The following is a 21,839-nucleotide window of genomic DNA, read 5'->3' as shown; positions in this document are numbered from 1 at the left end:
GACTGCTGAAACGAGGCCTGGGAGCGCGTCTCCGGCAAGCCCTCCGAGGTCCCACCGCGCCGAGCGCCCTCGGTTCTTTCCACACCAGCTCTGCCGCTGCTGCAGCGAGGCCCGGGGACCGATGACTCACCCTGCCGGCTAATTACAGCGTTAAATAACTTCGCACTGGATCCCGGGGAAGCGGGCGGCGCAGCAGCTAGGGAACGCGATGCGGGAGGAGGGGCCGGGCGAGATGCAGGGGTGCTTTGAGAACACACCCCCCCCACCACGTTCCTGCCGCCCGCTGGGCAAGTTCTGGCCGGTGGAGGCATCCCCCAGAGCTCACAGCGTCGGGCCCTCCTGCACAATGTCCGGCAGTGCCCGGTGAGCAGGGGCCCCAGCCCCCAGAGGGTCCTCGAGTCTGGAGGAAGCCTCACCCACGTTCGCCAGGCAGCCCGCGGAAGGGGACCCTCGCCCACGTTTCACGGAAACCATCTGCCCAGTGAATATATGTGAAGGCCTTTCGTGCGTCTCTCTGGACATTTGCGTGGGACGGACGTGAACGGCGATGGCTGCGCGAAGACGGAGCAGGTTTCGCTGTATTTTTAGCAGTGAGTGCAGATTTTAGAGCATCAGCTGAACCTCCTCGTTCAGTCCTCTCCTCGTGCACGACTACTTGCCAGAAAAGTAGGGATACTGAGCCTTCTTTCACATTTATGGGGTATAGGTTTTAAAGGACAGTGTGTAAATCAGCTTGTATAATGATCGTGGCACCCACGCGTGTGAGTGGAGTTGCCAGGAGCTGACTTCCAATGATTATTTCTGTTTCCAGGGAGACGAGGTTTGCAGCCACCTCCGTGGAGGATGGAGCAGCTTCTCCATTCCCTACGCTGTGCTGCGGCAGCCAGATTGATGAGGCTTTGCAGGAGGAAGTGAGCTGCCTTGGCTGGTCCTGAGCCCGTCCTGGATGGAGGCCTGAGTCGGCCTGGGCGCGCTGCAGGCGCCGTGCAGCAGCCTCTCGAGTCCAGGGACCCAGGCAGGCTCGTGGTTTAGGATTTCTCCAGGGTCTGACCTCCTCTCTCCTCCAGAGCCTGCTTCTGCCAGCCCTTCACTCGACCCCTGACCACTGCCCTGTTCCTTAAGTGAGTGGTGCCTCTTACCAAAGCAGCCCTTGGCATATGCTGTTCCCTTTTCTGCTTTATGTTCACCTGGCCACATCCTCACCTAGCCTCTGCTGTCCCCTTTCTTAGACCTTAGCTTCAGCTCCCTTGATTGCCTTAACTTCTGTTGGGTGCCCACTGTCCTGTGAACAGTGCAAGGAGTGCTCCCGAAGACATTCCTGTTCAGTCCTGGCAACGAGCCCTGAGGCGGGTGGCTCTGCTATCCTCACAGAGGTGTTCCACCCCAAACCCAGATTCTGCCCACCTCCCTGGTCCCCACCTCCCTGCAAACCCTCCTTTCTGCACCCCTCCTCCCTGCCCCTCAGCTCCCTGCACCCCCACCTCCCTGCCCCTCAGCTCCCTGCACCCCCACCTCCCTGCCCCTCTCAGCTCCCTGCACCCCCACCTCCCTGCCCCTCAGCTCCCTGCACCCCCACCTCCCTGCCCCTCAGCTCCCTGCACCCCCACCTCCCTGCCCCTCCTCAGCTCCCTGCACCCCCACCTCCCTGCCCCTCAGCTCCCTGCACCCCCACCTCCCTGCCCCTCAGCTCCCTGCACCCCCACCTCCCTGCCCCTCCTCAGCTCCCTGCACCCCCACCTCCCTGCCCCTCCTCAGCTCCCTGCACCTCCACCTCCCTGCCCCTCAGCTCCCTGCACCCCCTCCTCCCTGCCCCTCAGCTCCTGGCCAAAGGTCCCCCATAACAGGCAGGGTCTCCCAGTGGTCTAAATGTCTGTCTTCCTGACCATATTGTGGGCTCAGTGCAAGCAGGGTCCACGTCCAGCTTGTCCCCACCCCCTCCCCATCAGGACTCCCCATCAGGCCCCGTCCTGGCCACGTGGAATGGACAGGTGAGCAGAGGAATGAATGGGTGGACTGCCGCCAACCTGGGGTTGCTCTGTCCTGTGACAGCATCTAACGTCAGTCCGGTTTTGCTCACAAGGAGAACAGGGCCGGGTGACACAGACCAGGACAGCAAGGACCCAGCTCTCTGCTGCAGTGAGGGAAGGCACTCTGACCAGGAGCCCAAAGCAGAGCGTGTGCAGCCCTGCAGGCAGAGTGACCAGCAGGTGTCCTGTCGTGAAGGGCCTTGAGCTGCGCAAGTTCGAACTTGGTCCTAAGGGTGAGGAGGCCTTAGAAGGGTCCGGTACTGTGGGGTGTTCTAGACACACTGCTGTGAGAAGACTGGGCTGGGGGCTGGAAGCATGTCGGGGTCGGGGCAGGTAGAGGGTCCTGCCCCATCACGGTGCTCATAGAACACACTCTCGGGCTCCTGCCCCACCGCCTGGCAGATGGCTGGCCGGCCGTCTCTTCTGTGGCTGCTGCGCCTGAGCGCGGACAGTGGTCACTCTCTTGATGAGTGTGTCTGTCTCCCCTCTGTCTCTGCGGGAGGGAGGGACAGCAGTCTGCAGTCCCTGCCACACAAAGCCCCAGGGACCCTGTCCGCTCCACTCTCACCTCTGCAACCCATGCATAGTTTGAAAGTCGGTTCCACTGCTATTTGTTAATGGCTGTGCTGGGCCTTTGTTGCTGCTTCTGGGCTTTCTCCAGTTGTGGCAAGTGGGGCCTGCTCTCTAGCTGTGGTTTCTGGGCTTCTCACTGCCGTGGTTTTCGGGTTGCAGAGCACGGGCCCTAGGGCTCACAGGCTTCGGCAGTTGCAGCTCGTGGGCTGTGTTGTCCCGAGGTGTGTAGGATCTTCCCAGACCAGGACTTGAACCTGTGTCCCCTGCATTGGCAGGTGGGTTCCTTACAACTGAGCCACCAGAGAGGCCCTCCCTGCTTCCTGGCAGAGTCCTTTCCCCAGCCCCCGACAGGCTCACCTGTGAAGCTTGTCCCCACCCCACCCCCACCCCCGCCAGCCCCTGGCACAGCGGGGTCCAGGGATTGACTTGAGGGCCGTGGTGAACTCTGAGGCAGGGAGCTCACGCCAGAAAGAAGCAGCACCCTCATGAGAAATGACTCTACATGGGGAGGGGTGGGTGGCAAGGAGTGATTTTAAGAATCACAAAGCCTACCACATGCCAAGCGAACTCACAGGGACCCTTGTGGCACCTCTGTGTGGGACACATCACTGTCACAGTCTAAAAACAGAAAACCAGACAGGACAACATTCTTAAAACGTCATGTGTTTTTTATTATAGCAGTAATCATGTGACTTGCCTCCTGAGAAACCTGTGTGCGGGTCAGGAAGCAACAGTCAGAACTGGACATGGAACAACAGACTGGTTCCAAATAGGAAAAGGAGTACGTCAAGGCTGTATATTGTCACCCTGCTTATTTAACTTATATGCAGAGTACATCATGAGGAACGCTGGGCTGGAGGAAGCACAAGCTGGAATCAAGACTGCCGGGAGAAATATCAATAACCTCAGATATGCAGATGACACCACCCTTATGGCAGAAAGTGAAGAGGACCTAAAGAACCTCTTGATGAAAGTGAAAGAGGAGAGTGAAAAGGTTGGCTTAAAGCTCAACATTCAGGAAACAAAGATCATGGCATCTGGTCCCATCACTTCTTGGGAAATAGATGGGGAAACAGTGGAAACAGTGTCAGACTTTATTTTTGGGCTCCAAAATCACTGCAGATGCTGACTGCAGCCATGAAATTAAAAGACGCTTACTCCTTGGAAGGAAAGTTATGTGACCAACCTAGATAGTATATTAAAGAGTAGAGACATTACTTTGCCAACAAAGGTCTGTCTAGTCAAGGCTATGGTTTTTCCCGTGGTCGTGTATGGATGTGAGAGTTGGACTGTGAAGAAAGCTGATTGCCGAAGAATTGATGCTTTTGAACTGTGGTGCTGGGAGAAGACTCTTGAGAGTCCCTTGGACTGCAAGGAGATCCAACCAGTCCATTCTAAAGGAGATCAGTCCTGGGTGTTCATTGGAAGGACTGATGCTAAAGCTGAAACTTCAGTACTTTGGCCACCTCATGCGATGAGCTGACTCACTGGAAAAGACTCTGATGCTGGGAAAGGTTGGGGGCGGGAGGAGAAGGGGACAACAGAGAATGAGATGGCTGGATGGCATCACCGACTCTGTGGACATGAGTTTGAGTGAACTCCGGGAGTTGGTGATGGACAGAGAGGCCTGGCGTGCTGTGATTCATGGGGTCGCGGAGAGTCGGACACGACTGAGCGACTGAACTGAACTGAACTGAATCATGTGTCAAGTGAAGAGTGTTTTCCCTATTAACGTTAAATTGCATTTTAATATTTACATATTTATTAGCATTTAAAAGCCAATTTCCTACACTGTTTACTTCAATTAATTTGGCTGATTCTAACTATTTTTTCTAATTTGTTTTTCATTTTACTTTCCAATATTTCATCCTTTATCTTTTTAACAGGCTAAATGCTCAAATTTTTCTCTAATTCTAAGCCCCCCTTTTTTAGGGAATGATCAGTATAGATCTTCGTGTATAAGTGCAGCCACATCTACACAGGTGATAGTAAATCTGAAGAACTATCTCACAAAATCAGAGCCTGTGAATTCTTGGAGACACAGAATGTACCTTACTCTTTTATAAGTTTTTGTATTATAAAATATAATAGAGCCACAGAAAAACCCATACCCATGCATGTAACAGTTTAATGACATAAAGGAGCTTCTGTGTCCTTGCCACCAAATCAGGAGACAGAACACTGCAGATTCAAGGAGGCAGCTCACCTCAGCCTCCTCCAAAGGCCCTGCTGACTTCATTGAACCGCTTCCTTGTGATTATCTGTACTCTAGCCACCTGAGTACGCCCCCCTGAGCGTCTTGGTTTGGCTTTGCCCGTTTCGTCTCTATCGCACGAGTGGGTGTCGAGCCCGACCGCGGCACACCTTGTCTCCTCCGTCCAGCTCGGCGCCTGTCGCTGCGTCTGTGGGTTCTCTCTGTCAAAGCCGGCACCAAGCCACTGCGCAAACATGCCCCGTGTACCCACATTGCTGATGAGCGTTTGATTCTTTCTAGTTTGGGATACTATGAATAAAGCTGTTGTGAACTTTCTTATGCTTGTGCACTGATGCACTTGAGCGTGGATCTCACTGGATCATGAGTAATATATATGCTCAGCTTTTTGTGCCCATTTTTATATACAATTTATGTGCAATAGCAATCACTGATTTTAAGTGTTTGACTCAATGACTTTAGACAACTGTACACATTGGTGTGAGTCTCCCCCACAGCACGGCACAGGAATAGTCCAAACACCCCCCAAAGTTCCCCTTTTCAGCGTGCTCTGCTCCACTCGAGGCCCTACAGATCTGCTCATCTGCTTTCTCTTGCTATAGTTTTGGTATAAAATTTCAGATACTTTCAGTCATAAAGTATATTGTCTTTCATGTTTGGTTCTTTCACTTGACAATGCTTTGTTTTTATTGTTGAGAAGAATTCCACCAAAATTTATCATTCATAAAATGATGGACTTTAGTTTGTCCATATGGAGTTATTATGAATTAACATTCATGCACAGGTCTTTTGTGAAGGTGTGTTTTAACTTTTCTTGGAGTGGAATTTCTAGGCTTTGTCTTAAGTTTATATTTAATTTTATAAGAAGCTTACCAGTTGCTTTTCACAGTGGCTGTACCATCCTGCATTCCCCTGAGCTGTGTATGAAGTTCCCCACACGCCATCCCTTCACCAAACCCTGGTGTTACCAGCAGTCTTCTTAGTAATGTTGACCATATGATTTTGATTGCAATCGTATTGAACCTGTAGATTAATTTCAGCATAACTGATATGTTAGCAATATTGAATCTTCTGCTCCATGAACACAGTTTATCTTTACTTTTACTTGGATCTTCATTAATTTCTGTCAATATTTTATAGTTTTCAGTATAAAGGACTTGCACATGTTAAATTTACCTTTAAGTATTTTATATATTTAATCCTTCTTTAAGTATCACTTTAAATAACCTTTTGTTGTCCAATTGTTTGTTACAAGGATATGGAGATATGTTTGACTTTTAAGTTGCCTTTTAAACCTGCAATGTTGCTAAATTGACTTATGCTAGCAGCTATTTTATAGATTTCTTAACATTTTCTATATAAACAATCATATCACAGGTAAGTGGAAACAGTTTTAATGCTTCCTTCCCCACCTGCATGCCTTTTATTTCTATTTCTTACTTTATTGCATGGGCTAGATCCTCATGCATAGTAGCAAATAGAAGTTACAGGAATAAAAATTCTTGCCTTATTCCTGATTTTTTTAGCTGCACCATGGCATGTGGGATCTTAGTTCTCTGACCAGTGGCAGCTTGGGGCGCTAATCACTAGACAGCCAGGGAAGTCCCTATTGTTCTGGTTTCAGTGGGAAATCATTTTGATCTTTCATCCATAAGTATGATGTATGCTCTAGCTATCGAGGAGGAATTTTCACTGGGCTGAAATCTATTTCTAGTTCTGAGAGTTTCTCTTTTTTTAATCATAAACAAGTGATGAGTTTTCTCAGCTTTTTGTTGTTGCTGCTGTTGCATTTGCGGAGATTTTTACATAGTTTTTCCTTTTCAGTCTGTTAGTATGGTGAATTACATTCATTGTATCCCTGAGCTAAATTCCACTTGGTTTTTCTCACACAAGTAGCATCTGGTACCTATTGTCAGGAATACAAATACTTCTCCTCACATCTTGGTTTAGGCATCACCAGGGAGAACACAAACTAGTCGAGCACTGGATGGAGCAAGCTTTACTCACACAGGGACGAGGCAGCGCAAAAGGACAGCTCCACTACTGTGCACGCTCCCGTGGCCGCGGGTCCTCCCAGCAGCTGCGATGTGGCCCAGAGCAGCGTGCACACCACTTGTGCTGCAGCAGGAGGGCCCGGTCTGCCCCCAGCGTGGAACAGATAGGGGTTGGTCAGGGGCCCATGGCACACACTGTTAAGCAGAAAAAAGGGACATACTGTGAGCCTGAAAGAGGGGAAAATATTCCAAAGCGATAAGCAAAGTACAGTCTGAAACTCTTTGCTTCTTGGTGAGGAGATGCTCCTGAGGCCCACTCTTACGCCACCAAGGCAGAGGTTTAAAGACTGCCTTTCTCAGCAGTCATAATGGTTCCGTCCTTTTCATACTGGGCTCACGTGATTTGCTATTATTTTGTTGAAGATTTTTGTGGCTGGGCTATTGAGGGTTATTATTTTTAGCTTCCCTGTAATATTTTGTCCTGTCCAGTGTCACAGTGTCACTAAATGAGTTGGGAAGAACTCCCTTACCCTCTCTGTTCTGAAGAATCTGTGTAGAACTTTATTGTTTCTTCCTTCACTATTTGGTAGAATTCACTTGTGAAGCCATGTGGGGTTAAAGTTTTCTTTCTGGGATGATTTTAACTGTAAGTTCAATTTTTAAAAGCAGTTGTAGGGCTATTCAGGTTATATAATTTTCTTGAATAAGCATTAGTAATTTGTGTCTTTTGTCTATTGCAATAAAATTTTCAGATTTGTTGGCATAAAGTTGTCCACAATATTCCCTTAAAAGTTGTGAGTTTTGTTATATGTAAAATATATCTCAATAAAGGTGAAAGAGTAAAAAATTTAAAATTTTTTTAAGTTTTTTTATATCTGTAGGATCTGTAGTGAAATTCCCTCTTTCACTCCTAATGTTGATAATCTGCTTTTTTTTCCCTCTGGGCAGTTATCAGACTGCAGTTAACCTTTTATTACAAATAATTAAATCTCCCCACAAGGTCTTAAACAGTATCAAACACCATGTCATATCTCTTAATACAGAGCAGACCAGGCATTAAGTACTGGAACCAAGTAAGAAGTGTTAGATTCCAGCCTTCTGACCACAAGACATGGTGACCAAAGCCTGGGTCACTTTCTCATGTTATCCAACTGTGCATCTCACACTTTCTGCCCTCTCAGTGGAGACAAAAGTTTCTAGTTCATGTTCTAAGTGCAGGAAGTTGAGAAAGACAAACTCCAGTGAAAACACATCAATCTCAATTCAACTCAGTTTAAAAAAAAAAGCAAGCTTAAATTATTTATTTTGAAGAGACAAAGGGAAAGGAAGGCATGGGGTTAAGAGTCAAACCTGTGGCAAAGACCAGACACTACACGTGGCAAGTCGTGGTTCTGGAAACTCTGTTGCATGATATTTTAAAATAAAGTGGCTTTTGTGGATTTTTTTCCCTCTTTTGGTATTGTAAACATATGCTGTTTAATAGTACCTGAATTTAACACTTTCTTTTTTTGCAAACAAAACAAAATTGTAAGCCTTTAAGGCAAATAAACTTCTAAGGAAAAAAAGAAAGTCATTTGTTATAAAACTGTGAGAATACCCAAGCAAGACCCCACTTAAGATTCGTCAGCATGAACTTGAGAGCTTTTGTCCACTGTTCCTCAGAGTTAAACTGAGTTTTGATGGAATAGGGGACACCACTGCCTCCTGTGTCTTCAACTTTGCCTTTCTCCACATCCATCCTGCAGGTGAACACAGCAGAACTCATTAGTAACCGAGATCTGAGTTAAGTCAGTTCAGGCAAACGGGCAGGGACCTGATCATGGGACCATTCACGTCATTTTATCTATTAACCCTTGGCGAGGAACAGTAGTGTATTTTGGATTTGCTTGAAAGCCCGATACCAAAAAGGCTGTCACAAGAGCCTCATTTTCATTGCGGAGTACAGGGACAGGACACACACCCAAACATAAGAAGCCTGGAGCAGAGGGTAAGTGAGGGTGACAGAACTCTTCACTGTTTTCCTAGGCATCCCTCACTCATGGGGAGAGGAGGGAGGCAGAAGGAAAGAAATGCTTTGTTTTGGGGTGATGGAAGCAGCTCAGCCTTACTCTCTTAAGTAAGGTGCCCATCTGTCTCTGGGCTCCTACAAAATTTGATCAAAGAAAGCATTCCTATATCTTTCCAAGGACATAAGGGAAAACTTTCCTGAAACTGGACTGCAGGCTTGAGCTCTGCACCAAGAAAATCCCTCACACCATCGAAGTCAGCGTTTTCTCCAGGGATCAGGTGGTCGAACAGTCTTGCTTGCAGTGCTGGATCCATCCTGCCCATCGGTGTCGTGGGATTTTACTCCGTTTTCAGCTTTCCCACCATGCGTACTAGTTTTGCTTCCATTCTTACTGTCCCTTCCATTCTGCTCACTTTGGGCCTACTTTAGGTTCATTCAGCACTGGGGAGTACTGACCTCAGATTTGTCTGTCAGAGACTCCAGATGTGAATGGTTTCCATAGGGAACAAGTCGATACCTCTGAAATTTCAGACCCATCTTATTGGCCAGGACGTGGAGCAGCAACACTGTCTGGCCCCAAACAGCATTAATCTCATTCCATCCCACAGGAACACTGGGCAGCTGACCCAGTCTGGTTATTGATTGTACCAAACTGTCCACTGTGCCAGATGTGGAAGGCTGCACTAAAGACGTCGGTTTTCTTCAGCTTGTCCGTCTGCGTCTGGGCATAACGCTTCTGGTTTTCTACACTCTGCAGCTCATCATCCAGTTCTAACTGTTGTCCTTGAAGTTCACTGTATTCCCTTTGATACTGAGCTTCCTCCCGATCCAACCTCTCAGCCTCAGCCTGGATCTTCTCGAGATTTTCCTCCACTATCTTCCACGTCTTCTCCGCGTCTTCCAGCTCTTGGATCAGCCTCTCCTCCTTGTATGCCAGCTCCTTTAGCTCCAACCCAGGCTGTTCGCTGTCATCTTCATTCATTTGCTCTAAGATCTCCAAACAGCAATTGTAGTCCTGACACTCGTTTTCAGTGACGTTGAGCCAAGTGTCCAGCTGGTCTAAGAGAGTGTCTGTACCTTCCTCACACAGGGGGTGATCCACATCTGTCTGGCCTGACATGATGTCAGAAAGGTCCCCAGTGACCTTTAGTCTTCAGCTGAGGTTCTCCATGGTGCCGCCATCGGATGCCTCCCCAATCAGAGTGAAGCTGTTGGCACTTTCTGTGGACATCATCCTAGCTGGGGGGATGAATCTGCGAGAGACACCATCCTGGCGAGTTTCAATAAATGGCTCTTCTCCTGAGTTAGCCTCTTCCTCCTGGGTCTCTCCTGGTTTCAGCTGGGCTGTGGCAAGTAATGGAGCTGTGAGCTCCTGGATGGTGACCCGGTCCAGGATCTTGACGCTCATGTCCAGTTTCAGAGGCTGGCTGCAGCGCTGACACATGAAGGTCACCTGTATGGTGCCCCATCCCTCGGGACCCGGAGCCCACCACCCTGATCCGGTCTACCACAGGGGTACCATGGCCTCGGCTGTCTGCAAGCGGGACTTCCAAGACTGCCATCGCCCAGCCTTCACTGCATTTTTTTCTCTTGATCAGTTTGGCTAGAGGTTTGTCAGTTTTTGGTCATTTCCAGAAACAACGTTCTAATTTCTTTTCTTTATTTTTGGTTTTATATTTCATTGATTCTGCTCTTTTATTTCCCCCTCTTTTTTCTGCTTACTTTGGCTTTAGTTTGCTCTTTTTTTTTTTTCTAGTTATGATTTGAGACCTTTCTTATTTTCTTATCGGAGAAGGCAATGGCAACCCACCCCAGTACTCTTGCCTGGAAAATCCCATGAACGGAGGAGCCTGGTAGGTTGCAGTCCACGGGGTCGCCAAGAGTCGGATATGACTGAGCGACTTCACTTTCATTTTTCACTTTCATGCATTGGAGAAGGAAACGGCGATCCACTCCACTGTTCTTGCCTGGAGAATCCCAGGGACGGGGGAGCCCTTATACAATCTTTTAATGCATTAATTTCCCTTTAAGCATTGCTTAGTGGCTTACATCAACAATGAGTGAATTGATTCCCTTAATTTGAATCTGAATTCATTTTTAAAAATTCATTTTTTCTTTATATGCCCCCATAACTTTTTAAGGTGCTACCTGATAGAAGATACTAGAAGATAGTACTCAAACTGGAAGATAAGACCTGGGGGAGCAGATGGGTGGTGGGTGGGCAGATAGGTGGATAAATAGGACATGTGAATAAAATAAAAGAGGGACTTGGGCCAATGGTGATAATGTGTCATGAACTGGGGAACAAGATTAACCCAACTCCGATCTGTGGTTAAAAAAGAAGTTAACTTTTTGCGCTGTGCTGCGGCAGCAATCAGATTCAGATGAATGTGGCTCACAACAGTCAAAGTATCCCTCACTCATACCTCACAGTCTCAGGTCTGTCTTCTTCATGCTAGGACCCAAGTAGCCCCTTTGGGGATGTGATGTGTTCAGTGAAGAGATAAAAGGCAATGGAGCCTCATGGCTGTTTAGGAGGGCGTTTCTTGCTTCCTCCTGAGACAGGCTGGGACCTGGGCCCCTTTGCTGCCATACTTGCACCTGGACACACCCGTCCTCCAGCAACAAAATACAGAAAAACTACATAGGACCAAAAATAACCACATACCTACACAGTTGGGCCAAATTCTGAACAAAAGTTACCAAAAGAAAAAATCCAACTGCCACTTCTGAAGAGCCAGAAGCAAAAACAGGGAGTCAAGAGCAAAAGCAGCGCACACATGTCCCCAGCACTCAACATCACCAAAGGGCAAATCACCTCAACCACCCACCGGCCCAACCCCTGGACACACCCCTACCCTCACCCCATACCAGGAACAAGCTCACCAGGGAACCTACCCCAGGGAGAAAGTGAGCCAAATCCGTCAGTTCCAGTTCCTCAGTGTCCAGCTCTGCAACCCCATGGGCTGCAGCACATCGGGCTTTTCTGTCTATCACCAACTCCCAGAGCTTGCTCAGACTCATGGTCAGTGATGCCATCCAACCATCTCATCCTCTGGAGGGCACCTTCTCCTCCTGCCCTCAATCTTTCCCAGCATCAGGGTCTTTTCCAGTGAGTCAGCTCTTCACGTCAGGTGGCCAAAGGATTGGAGTTTCAGCTTCAACATCAGTCCTTTCAATGAATATTCAGGACTGATTTCCTTTAGGATGGACTGGTTGGATCTCCTTGCAGTCCAAGGGACTTTCAAAAGTCTTCTCCAACACCACAGTTCAAAAGTATCAATTCTTTGGTTCTCAGCCTTTTCTGTGGTCCAGCTCTCACATCCATACACGACTACTGGAAAAACCACAGCTTTGACTAGCTGGATGTTTGTCAACAAAGTGATGTCTCTGCTTTTTAATATGATGTCTAGGTTGGTCATAGCTCTTCTTCCAAGGAGCAAGTGTCTTTTAGTTTCATGGCTGCAATCACCGTCTGCAGCATTTACCTCCCCTCAAAACCCAAACAGAAACATCCTAAGTGTCCATGAACAGGAGACTAAGGAAGTAAGTCAAGGAAGCTCCTCAAAATGGAATTCTGTGCAACCCCTAAAAAGTGATGGCGGGCCAGAAATGACCCGTGCCCTGGGTCTGGGTACAGAATCACTGGCTTGGATTTGTGTGCAGAGAGGAGGCAGTCTGGGGGGGAGCGACATCGCCAGCAAAGGCAAAGCTCCTGGCACAGTGTGGCTCTAGCGAGTGCAGCTGCGCCTCCACTGGACCCACCAGCCCCTCCAGGGCGGTGGCGGCATGATTCTCAGCATTGCTGGCTCTCCAACGATGTCACTTCTCACACGTTCAGAGTCAGTTGGAGAGCTGCCTCCTGTTCAGTGCTGACTCACAGGAACACTGCCTCAGACCCCACTGTGGCCCCGGGGTTGTGCCCCAGGCCCTGCCTCCAGCCCACCTCAGCCCCCCGACCAGCTGCCTGGCGCTGGGGGCGGGCACAGTCCCCCTTGGCTGCTTCTCCTGCCACTTCTGCCACCCCGGTGGGTGGGAGGCCACCCGGGTTTCTGAGTGGCCGCCCCTGCAGGCTGGGACACCCCTGTGGGCTGGGGCGCCCACGCCCCGTGGGGCAAACCGTAGCCAGTGGGGAGGGGTGGTTGGAGGGAAGGCCACAACCACGTCCCCCTTCCTCTCCTCCCTTGGCTGTGCTGGGCCTTGGGGCCGAGTGGTCGCACCTGCTGCCCAGCCAGCTGCGTCTCTGGTTCCTGGTGAACCAGGGTGTGCTCTCTGCCCAGCACACTGCCCTGGGACTGCGTCTCTCCTGTGAGGTGCTTGCCCCAGGCTTTCGTCAGCAAATCAGCCACTTGGGACAGGACCAGATACCCCAAATCTTGGTGGCCTAAACAGCTTCATGTCTCATGGTCTGTGGGTCAGTCACTGGGGCTGGGCTGAGCTGGGCACTTTTGCCAGTCTTGCCCGTGGTCACGTTGCAGCCATGGTCAGCTGGCAGGTGACTGAGGCTGGAATGCCAGCCCCTGGCCCACCCGGAGACTCAGCCACTCCATGGGCACCACCACTGCCCCTGCCACTGGGGGTGGGCTCACAAGGGATGGCAGTCATCCTTAGTCTCCCTGGGGGCTCTGCAGACCCTGCAGGGCGGGGCCCAGGGTGTCCCAACCATCTTCGGAGGAAGCACATCCTGCCTCCTGCTGCTGTGCCTGCCCTCTGCATACCGCGTGGCTCATGCTCCTGCCCTCCAGCTGCACCCCTGGAAGGGTGTAGGTCCCCACTCCACGCTGCAGGCCCCAGCGCATCAAGACCCAAGTCTATGCTACTCTGAAGATTATGGCAGCAGAGAGGGAAGAGGTTTCAGCTTCTGACACCACTGCCCAGACCAGCACAGACTCAGAGGGGCTCCCTCACCCCGCCCACTCTTCCAGCTCCGCGCTGGCTCCCTCCAGGCCCCCAAGGGTGAACTGTGTTCCCTCCATGTCCCCACCTCCCCTGCCTCGGAGCTGTCCCTGTGCACCACGCCCGAGCCACACACCTCCTGGTTCCATTTCTCACCCAAAGCAGCACAGCAAGAGGCTTGCTGGCCAGTGCCTGCCCTGGTGTCAGGCGGTGGGTGGGGGCAGGGGTGCAAGCCCCCCCCAGCCTGTGTCCAAGCCCCTGAAGCTCCCCTCTGCCTCCCCCACATCCCTCCAATGACACGCCTTGTGGAAGGACAAGGTCCTAATGGATGTGTCCATTTTCTGCACCACAGAGTGAATGATATTTCGGAATGTGAATTCTGATTTCCTCACCCCTTCCAGCCTCTTTCCTGGTTCATTTTAACTTCAGGGCACTTGCTCCTTATGAAACTGCATCCTCTCCACAGTTTGGGACAAGGACCTAGAACTCTCCCCGTGTAATAGCTATCCAGACACACCTTGCCAACAGCTCCGGGGCGGGCCTGCTGATAAAATCCCACACTATGATGAGGTAAGATTAGCAGGAACCAGGTGAAGTGGCAATCCCACACCTCCTCAAACACCTTCCCAGTTCACCTACGGAGAAGTTACCTGCTGTGCCTGATGGACCCTTGAACAACAGAAAAATGAAGATCATGGCATCCAGTCCCATCACTTCATGGAAAATAGATGGGGAAACAAGGGAAACAGTGAGGGAATTTATTTTCTTGGGCTCCAAAATCACTGCAGATGGTGGCTGCAGCCATGAAATTAAAAGACACTTGTTCCTTAGAAGAAAAACCATGACCAAACTAGACAGCACATTAAAAAGCAGACATTACTTTGCCGAAAAAGGTCCATCTAGTCAAAGCTATGGTTTTTCCAGTAGTCATGTATGGATGTGAGAGTTGGACCATAAAGGAGGCTGAGCACCAAAGAATTGATGCTTTTGAACTGTGGTGTTGGAGAATATTCTTGAGAGTCCCTTAGACAACAAGGAGATCCAACCAGTCCATCCTAAAGGAAATTAGTCCTGAATTCATTGAAAGGACTGATGTTGAAGCTGAAACTCCAATCCTTTGGCCACCTGATGTGAAGAGCCGACTCACTGGAAAAGACTCTGATGCTGGGAAAGATTGAAAGAGGGAGGAGAAGGGGACGACAGAGGGTGAGATGGTTTGATGGCATCACTGACTCAATGGACGTGAGTTTGAGCAAGCTCTGGGAGTTGGTGATGGACAGGGAGGCCTGGCATGCTGCAGTCCATGAGGTCACAGAGTCGGACATGACTGAGCGACTGAACAGCAATACGTGTGCACCACACAGGAGCCTCTCTGCACACCTCTCTGCACACCTTAAAGGCACCCCTAAATGAAACATCTAATTGCATCGAGTCCACCCCTGGGGATGCTCAAGAGCCTGGGACTCACCTGTGGGCACATTTAGAAGTGAAGGGTGAGAAACCCCCCTGCAGGTGAGGTGGCCAGGCGCTTACACCATGTGCCCAGGGCTCCTCAGGGCACTAACGCCTCAGCTCCCATACCTACGAGCACTTCAGGGGGCAGCAAAACCCACCAGAAAATCACTGTGGGCCCCCTTCACGCCCACCCACTGCCAGCAGAGGTCTCGCATGGGTACTCTGCCCCGAGAACTCACTGAGACCCTCTAGCAGTGGTGCCCCGAGCCCAGGGCCAGGCCCTCTGCCCCCACACAGGGGAGAATCACTCCTCCTTTTCTCAACCCTGCAGAGGCAGAGAAGAAAAGCAGAAACAGGGAAGGTGGCCCCCTGCGGGGTGAGCGCAGGGCCTGGGAAACGCACTCCCAGAAATCCAGCTCCTCTGGACCGTTTGGCCAGATGGCCACCTCATCATGGGCACAGCTCTCACATCCAGGGAGGGCTGGACTCCAGCTCGTGGTGGGAGGGGGCCCTAGAAGCTTCCCAGGGCTGGATTTAGAGTGAGGTGACCCTCAGCCTGGGCCCCAGTCCAAGCTCTGCAGCTCCGGCCCATGGCACCTGTGCCCCCTGCCTCTCGCTGCCCCCCGGCCGCGGCCACGCTCCCTAATTTTGGAGAGCAGGGCCCTCAGTGCAGCCCTGAAAGGGCTCTGCTGCGTGAAGAGGAGGTGGGACGGCGCGGCTCCAGGCTGGCACCCCGAGCTCGGCCAGCTGGGCTTTCGTGGCTGGCGCCCCGGGCTCGGCCAGCTGGGCTTTTGTGGCTGGCGCCCCGGGCTCGGCCAGCTGGGCTTCTGTGGCTGGTGCAGCTGCCAGGCACCCACCCAGGGCCCACACGGAGGCCCCCAGGATGGAGACTGGCGCTGAGCAGCCCGTGCAGCTGCAGAGGTGCTGGCGCCACACTCCCACTTGCGTGTGCGTGGATGCATGCCCACACACGCATGGCACGTCCACGCGTTTCCACCAGCTCCGCGCACACAGCCCCGCCTCCCAGCCACGAGCATGATGACGACATGGATACAGCAACGCGGGAAGGACAAAGGAGCGCGAGGCCTTTCTCCTCCCGGCCCTCATGACTCGGTCTCCAGCCAAACCACCCCGCTTCCGCTCTGGCCAGGGTGCTCAGCACCTCTCTCACAGGTGCCGTGGGCCAGTGCCGCAGAAGGCGAGCCCAGAATGCCAGCCCCTCCGACTCTGCTGAGTGATGTGCATGCTGGTGGGCAGAGCACCTGCCCTTAACCGGGCTGCAGTCCCCGAGCACACGTGCACACGCACACGCGTGCATCCTCGTGCACACCCAGCATATGCACTCACGTGCATGCACACATATCTGCACACGGTTTCTTGTGTGAAGGGAAGTGAAGGGAACTCCTGCAACTGGAGAGTCAGGCAGAGCTGGGGTGAGTCCTCCAGCTGTAACCCAAGGTTTTTCATCTCATCCCAGCTCGCAGGGAGGTTGGGATCGGACCTCAAGGAGGGAGGCGCTCAGCCGGAGGCCCCCGCTGCTGTCTGGGCGCACAGGTCCCTGTGTGAGGCCCAGACACTCAGCCGTGTTCCCATCTGTAACACTGGGTAGTGCTGGCAGAGCCACCCTGGGCTCTGTGTGAGCAGAGGGCCTGGCAGCCTGAGTAAGGGTCCCAACAAGTGGGGGCTGAGCCGAGAAGAGAGGAGTGTGGTGGGCGCTCGTGGAGACCACTCCTAGGTAGAGATGCAGGCTCTTGACAGAGAATAGCCCCCTCCTCGGTGCGAAGAGAAGGGGAAGCGGTGCAGAGCCCCTCCTGGGGCCCCCGCCCCCACCCCTCCTACCCTGTCCCCACTTCCCTCCCCGGGGTGGGCAGCACGGTCAGGGGGCCACCCCCACCCCCCGAGCAGAGATCTGCCCCGCTGCCCAGCACACCTGAGCCTGGGTCTGGGCCCAGGAGCCCCGGGGCTGCTTCTGGACCATCCCCGATCCTCGGGTGGCCTCTTGTGGAATGGGTGGGTGGGAGGGCCTGCCCCCATGCCAGGACCTCTGCCACAGGCAGAAGGCCCTGAGCTATTACCCTGCAGCGCCCAGCCCAGGGGGTCTGATGTTCCCAGGAAGCAGGCGGTCTGGGCCCCACGGGGAGGGAGGGCAGGCGTGGGTGGGTCAGCTGGTGTGGTAATCATCGCTAAGACAGGCTTTGCTGATGACAGTGTTTGCTGGAGGGCCCTGTGCGCAGGGGCGGGTGCTGCTCTCGGACGGGTGGCTGGACACCATGAGCCTCAGTGAGGAGCAGGTGCACAGGTTCCTGGACCAGAACCCCAGCTTTGCAGACCAGTACTTTGGGAAGAAGCTGAGCCCGGAGGATGCGGCCAGCGCCTGCGAGGACGGGTGCCCCGAGGGCTGCACCAGCTTCCGAGAGCTGTGCCAGGTGGAGGAGAGCGTGGCCCTGTTCGAGCTGGTGCAGGACATGCAGGAGAACGTGAACATGGAGCGCGTGGTCTTCAAGATCCTGCGGCGCCTCTGCTCCATCCTGCGCGCCGACCGCTGCAGCCTCTTCATGTACCGCCAGCGCAACGGCGTGGCCGAGCTCGCCACCCGCCTCTTCAGCGTGCATCCCGACAGCGTCCTGGAGGACTGCCTGGTGCCTCCTGACTCCGAGATCGTCTTCCCACTGGACATCGGGGTCGTGGGCCACGTGGCACAGACCAAGAAGATGGTGAACGTCCAGGACGTGATGGAGGTGGGGTCCGCAGGCCTGGGGGTGCTCAGGTTTTAGGAGGCAGCGAGTGGAGCAGAGCCAGCTCAGAGCTTGCCGGTGGAGGCCTGAGGTCGCAGGCAGGACACCTGCTGCCACTTGAGGAACAACTCCCCGGGAGGGGTTCAGGCAGGAAGAGCTCTGGGCAGGGAGCAGTGTGGAGGCCAGCAAGGCAGGGCCGCTGGACCCCAGAGCCCTGAGCTCACAACCTCGTCAGAGACCGCACCGCCTGCTGGGGTGGGCAAGCTTGGAGGTTCAGAAGTTGGTCCAGTTTCCCTGCTGGCCTAGTGGTTAGAACTCTGCACTTTCTCTTCCATGGCCTGGGATTCAGTCCCTGGTAGGGGAGGAGATCCAAAAGTGTCCTGGCCAGAAAAAAACAAAAAAGAAGCTGGGCCAGGGCACCCAGGGGCCAAGGGGCGGGACTGGGGCTGACACCTGTGAGGCGTGTGGGGAGGCCCGCAGCGGGCACAGGCAGGGCTGGCCGCCTCTTCTGTCCTCCCCACCCTCGGGAGGGTCACAGGTCTCGCCTGGAAGAGGCTCCGCCCCCTCCCCTGCTACAAAGGGTCCAGAGGGAGGCACCCACAGGGACAGGCCGATGCCACAGCAGGCGTGACCCCTCAGCCCTCGAGACAAAAACAGACTGTGGACAGACCCCCAGGCCCCTGGCTCTGGACTGCAATCCTCTTAAATTTATCTCCTCAAACAAGCCTTGGTCCAGCGACCTGAATATGCTAATCTCTGGGATTAGCTTCATCTTCACTTCCTTTTCAGGAAATGGGTCACCCATGAATCCGAGGGTCCAGAGTGTAAATTACCAGGAAAACATCCTGCAGGAGTTGGGGGGCTGCACCGAGCGCCCCCTGCCCCTCCCTCCCCTCTGTGAGCCTCCACCCCCCAACCCCCAACCCAAACCTGTGCTGTTGGTTCTGAGGTTCTGGTCCAAGGGGTTGAAGGGGGTGCTGCCAGGCAGCTGCTGAGAACCAAGGGCTCTTGGGGAGACAGTGGGCGGAGGTCGAATGTGGGGGAGAGTGGTGGTGCCCAGCAATGCCAGGGTCTCTGAACCCGCGTCACTGAGGCAGCTAGACTCTGTCATGGGGGGCAGTTGCTGTGTGGGGAAACTCCCAGGAGGCAGGATGGCCTGGACGAGGGAGGAGGGCAGGACTGGGCAAGCCACGCAGAGCGCAGGTGGACCAGGAGGCAGGCGGGCCCAGGGATGACTGACCAATGATGGGGTCTGGGCAGTAGGCACAGGGTTGGGGGCACTTTAAAGAAGTCACAGGGCTTGGCTGGGTCTGAGGGACAGGGAGATAAGGCCTAGGTCCCCTCTCTGGGATGGTGTGTGGATGCCAATCCTTGGAAAGGAGACAGGTGGGCAGGTGTTTCTGGGCATGAGGCCCAGGTTGCAAGGGCCAACTGGACCAGGACAAAGCTCAGATGAGCCGTTTTCTTCAACCGGCCCCTGACCAGGGAGAGGCCCTGAAGAGCAACTCCAAGACATGGGGGAACCTGCCCTGGGGGCCAGACATGGACAGAGGTCTCATTGTGGGGGCAAGAAACCCCATGGAGCAGATGCCTGCTGGAGCAGGGGCCCAGGAGGTCCGCAGAGCTGGCAGACAGGTCGTGAGTGTTGGAGCGGGCTGAGGGTTGCTGAGGGCAGGAGGAGACTGCAGCCCAGGCCAGGAGGAGCTTGGGGACACGTGGACTAGACAGATTCAAGAGGCATCTGGAAGGCCAGTTAGCTAGACGGCAGCAGATGTGGAGGTGCTAGGCCTGCTCATAGCCAAACTCTGCAGTCTGTGGTTGGAGATCTGGGGGTCGTTGGCTCTGAGATGGGGTGATAAGGACTGAGCCAAGCTGGAACCCCAAGCAAAGGCCGCTGGCCATGTCTGCGTGTGCTTCCCAGGCTCCTGATACCCAGGTCGTGGCCCCCTGGGTCTTAGCACTGGCCTGGGCAGCTCAGCCATGACCCCCAGGGACAAGGGGGACCAGGACTCCGGGTCCACAGAGCAACGGCCCCTCCCTCCTCTCCTCTCATCTCGCAGTGCCCCCACTTCAGCTCCTTTGCGGATGAGCTGACCGACTATGTGACGAGGAACATCCTGGCCACACCCGTCATGAACGGCAAAGATGTCGTGGCTGTGATCATGGCTGTGAACAAGCTGGATGGCCCATGTTTCACAAGTGAAGATGAGGACGTGAGTGTCAGGGGACGCTCCGGGCGCGCACGCCTGTGCGTGGGGGTGGTGTCTGCGTGGCCGCTCTCCTCGCGTGGCCCCGGGGGCTCACCTGCTGCAAGCCGGCCCACGGGCGAGGTCAGTGCAGCGTGTGCAGTCCCCGCTCTCAGCCGCTGAGCGTCTCCTCCACAAACACACACTGGGGCGTGCATCTGAAAGCCGGGGTTTTTAACTGCTGCTGTCACAACCTCTGTTTCAGGTTTTCCTGAAATATCTGAACTTCGGGACATTAAACCTGAAGATCTACCACTTGAGCTACCTGCACAACTGCGAGACTCGCCGTGGCCAGGTACCCTCACGCGCCGCCGGCCAGGGCGCCCCACCAGCTCCCCGCCCGCCTTCCAGGGTGCCTGCATGTGCCCAGGCGTCTCTCAGGACAGAGGCACATGGTGCCATGGGTACCTTGAGGGAGAGGGCCAGGGATTTGTGCTTGTGGGTCAGAGCTGTGAGTGTGCGGAGCTGCGGGCAAGGAGGCCAGGACCCTGTAGGAGGCCGGGGGTCTTGCCCTCGGGCCCAGGGCTGTGACCACCTGCAAACCTGGCGTCACCGCTGTGCCTTGGAAGCCGCCTCCAGCCTTCTCTGGAAGGAGCAGGGGTGGTTCGTGAAGGTACAGCAGGGTCAGAGAGTCCCGGCCAAGCCTGTCGGTGGACTCTGCCCTGGCCACACAGGAGAGAAATTGCCTCCAGGACTGAGGGCTGCTTTGTCCTGAGCGAGGAGGCCTCGGGGCCTCAGCGGGGTTCGGCCCACCGTCCTCTGCGCAGAAGGGCAGGTGGGGGGACGCTCGGGGGAGGGAGGGGCTGGGAGGGGGCCCGGCAGCGCTGGACTGCAGCGTGGGGCTGAGAGCAAGGCCGGGCGTGGGGCCGGCAGAGCCCCTCGAGAGCTGCAAAGTGCTCTTAGCAGAGCCGCGGGGTGGGCCGGGCTGCGCCAGAGATTACGACGCCCACTTCCTTCTCTGTTATCATTCGTCCATCAGTCTGGACACGGGGGCTTTCTCTGTGCTGTAAGGCGCAGCCCAGCGTGACTACCCTGGTCACACTGTTCAGCTCGGTTTCTCGGCGGCTGCTGTGCCCTCTGCATGCGCACCGACCCGTCACGCTGGGGGCGGTGTTCAGCTGGCGGCAGGCGGGCGGGTTTTCGGGTTTTCGTCCCGGGCCTCTGTGCATCCTTAATGCTTCCCACGCAACTTCCTCACTCTCGCGCATCCGCACTCTCTGCAAAATGCTCCGTCTCCTTTGTATTTTCCTGCCCGGTCCTGGAATTACCCATTCCTTAAGGGGCCTGGCTCCTTTTGTTGGAGACAGTCTCAGAAACAACGTCCAGAGCACCGGCTGTGACCCTGGCGTGGCACGCTGCGGCGTGCAGGCCCTCAGTTGGCGGCGCACAGACGCGTGGGCGCGTGCACAGCTGAGCGGTTTCTGCAGCGGTGTTTGCGTCCACACGAAGCTAGGCCCGAGTCCCCGCCGACGTCTCCAACGCGCCTCACCCCCAGCTCCCAGCTCTGCTGCTGTTCTGGGCGTCGTCCAGTATCGGGGACCAGCCTCGATATGGCCCAGGGTATCCTCGGGATGAACGGCGTCGGCGTCAGCGAGAGAGAGAGAAAGAGAGAGACAGGGGCTGATGATTCCTTGGTTTACGCTGGAAACCAATAAAACCCCAGCACGGGGTTTGCTCTGTTTACATAGGCCGC

General features: G+C 54.0%; 1 protein-coding gene and 1 pseudogene across 1 annotated transcript in view; one reads left to right on the top strand and one right to left on the bottom strand.

The window, feature by feature from the left end:
* Positions 1-4,925: 4,925 nt before the first annotated feature.
* Positions 4,926-13,364, bottom strand: LOC129562159 (beclin-1-like; annotated as a pseudogene).
* Positions 13,365-17,366: 4,002 nt separating this feature from the next.
* Positions 17,367-21,839, top strand: part of PDE6B (phosphodiesterase 6B) — a 28,980-nt gene continuing 24,507 nt past the window's right edge. Inside the window, exons 1-3 of the mRNA XM_055434679.2 lie at positions 17,367-17,903; positions 19,961-20,113; positions 20,352-20,441. Coding sequence (XP_055290654.2) covers positions 17,367-17,903; positions 19,961-20,113; positions 20,352-20,441 — 780 coding nt within the window. The remainder of the gene's footprint in view (positions 17,904-19,960; positions 20,114-20,351; positions 20,442-21,839) is intronic.

This window comes from Moschus berezovskii, chromosome 5 (genome assembly GCF_049115385.1).
Source record: "Moschus berezovskii isolate FMDL1 chromosome 5, NW_MosBer_1.0, whole genome shotgun sequence".
NCBI lineage: Eukaryota > Metazoa > Chordata > Mammalia > Artiodactyla > Moschidae > Moschus > Moschus berezovskii.
The sequence above is the reverse complement of the archived record's forward strand: the minus strand, read 5'-3'. Positions and strand labels throughout refer to the sequence as shown.